This window comes from Cibotium barometz, chromosome 3, assembly GCF_041138505.1.
Source record: "Cibotium barometz isolate CiBa-2024 chromosome 3, ASM4113850v1, whole genome shotgun sequence".
In the NCBI taxonomy this organism is placed as follows: Eukaryota; Viridiplantae; Streptophyta; class Polypodiopsida; order Cyatheales; family Cibotiaceae; genus Cibotium; species Cibotium barometz.
This window is the reverse complement of record NC_141048.1, coordinates 24,121,272-24,123,138: the sequence shown is the minus strand read 5'-3', so window position 1 is coordinate 24,123,138 and position 1,867 is coordinate 24,121,272. Positions and strand designations below refer to the sequence as shown.

Below are 1,867 nucleotides of genomic sequence, written 5' to 3'. Positions count from 1 at the left end.
GCGCCACCCTTAGCAATCTCTATCTTTTATATTTCTACGAGTAGTACGCGCCGCTACGCTCGCAAGACGGGAGCCGCCGCCGCCGCTGACGCCCCCGCATGATCTTGTCATGGCCGACGTCACCCCCGCATGACCTTGTCATGGCCGACGTCACTCATCCGTCTGATCGTGTTAAAAGCTCCCAAAGACGACTTTAGTTTAGGTTAATTAAACCCCGTAATTAATCTGCGTTTCTCGAGCATTCCGTCCCACACACGGCTCCTAAAATTGGTAAAGCTCTGCAACCACGTCGAACGTGCTCTTTTCCACCCGTTGTGGCCTTTCGCAAAACCGCCTTCTCTCTCTCTCTCTCTCTCTCTCTCTACATATGACGCACACAGTAATCACGATAATCATTAACCTAATTTCTGCTTTGTGCTCACATAACAAGCTTTGCGCTAGCCAACCAGCTCATGTGTTGGGATGCCGAGCTCCACCGGACTGCACAGAGACTACCACAAGTAAGCTTTTCAAATTCTGGATTTGGTAAGAGTTCATAGTTTATGATAAATATTGATAGTTAGTCAATATATCACTGATTCTTAGTTTTTTTGGGTTGATTAAGACATAATTAGCTGAGCTAGACATGACTAGGATTGAATTAGGCAGGATTAGGGTTTGAGTTGGGCATGGTAAGGGTTGTGTCGGGCATGATTAGGGTTGGTCGATCTGATCCTTATTTAATCCTCTCGAGTAGATTTAATAGGCTTACCCTAAATTGATTTTTTTGGCATTATTGACGCATTTTGTGTTGAAATGCTGGATTTGGATGATCAGGAGATGGCCACTACTTCAAGTTCTCCATGCGGTGCATGCAAGTTTCTGAGGAGGAAATGTGCTGCGGAGTGCATATTTGCACCGTATTTTCCCCCGGATCAGCCACTTAAGTTCGCAAATGCTCACAAGATCTTCGGGGCAAGCAACATAGCCAAGATTCTCAACGAGCTACCCCTACACCAAAGGGCAGCCGCAGTGAACTCTCTCGCCTATGAAGCGCAGGCAAGGATGAAAGACCCTGTATATGGATGCGTCGGAGCAATCTCTTATCTTAAACGCCACATAGAAGTATTAGAACATGAGCTTGCTGCTGCACGCTCCGAGCTTGCAAGGTACATGGAACCAGGGTTACCCAATGAGCTCTCTATCAATCTACAAGCATGTACCAGTGATCATATGATATCCAGTCATGAGCAGGCTCTAATGACTAATCATGTTGGCGTTCCCCTTAATGACCCTAACCTGACCTCATTAAGATCAGATCAAATTTGGCTAGTTGGAAGTGAACAACAGCCTATCTATGAGGCGGAATTCATTGGCAACTTGGAAACTATGCAGCTAGCACATGCAGGCGGCCATTTTCGACTGGCTACAGCAGATGGACCCATTGATGGTAGAAGCACCACTAGTGCAGAAGGCACTAGCAACATCAGTAGTCTCTCCTCTCCTTGACACATCCAAAACAATATTATCAAAAACATATTTTTCACCCCATCTTCAATACAAGATTTGTGGATACATCCATTCATCATAACCTTGTAACCTTGAAATTGTATTTCTCTCTTCTTGGAATGTGTTAACCAATATGTGGTTAACACTCATCCTGGTGGTGGGGGGAGGGGAGGTGGGGGGCATGCATGTAGGGGATTGACTATTTTTTAAAATATCCTTTCATACATGCAGATTATTTTTTAAAATATCCTTTCATACATGCACTTTATTGATTATGCTCTAGTTAATGATTTCCCCCCCAAATTTGAAGCTTCTGTGTGCCACATATGTTAGCCTAAGAGCATCTTACACCATTATACACCACGGTGCCACATATCTT

At 44.6% G+C, this 1,867-nt stretch overlaps 1 protein-coding gene across 1 annotated transcript; it reads left to right on the top strand.

The window, feature by feature from the left end:
• The first annotated feature begins 243 nt into the window (after positions 1 to 243).
• On the top strand, positions 244 to 1,635 carry LOC147639860 (protein ASYMMETRIC LEAVES 2-like). The gene is made up of 2 exons (XM_086822608.1): positions 244 to 500; positions 817 to 1,635. The coding sequence occupies exons 1-2, from the start codon at positions 453 to 455 to the stop codon at positions 1,486 to 1,488; spliced, it is 720 nt and encodes a 239-aa protein (XP_086678734.1). The 5' UTR covers positions 244 to 452; the 3' UTR covers positions 1,489 to 1,635.
• Positions 1,636 to 1,867: the final 232 nt, after the last annotated feature.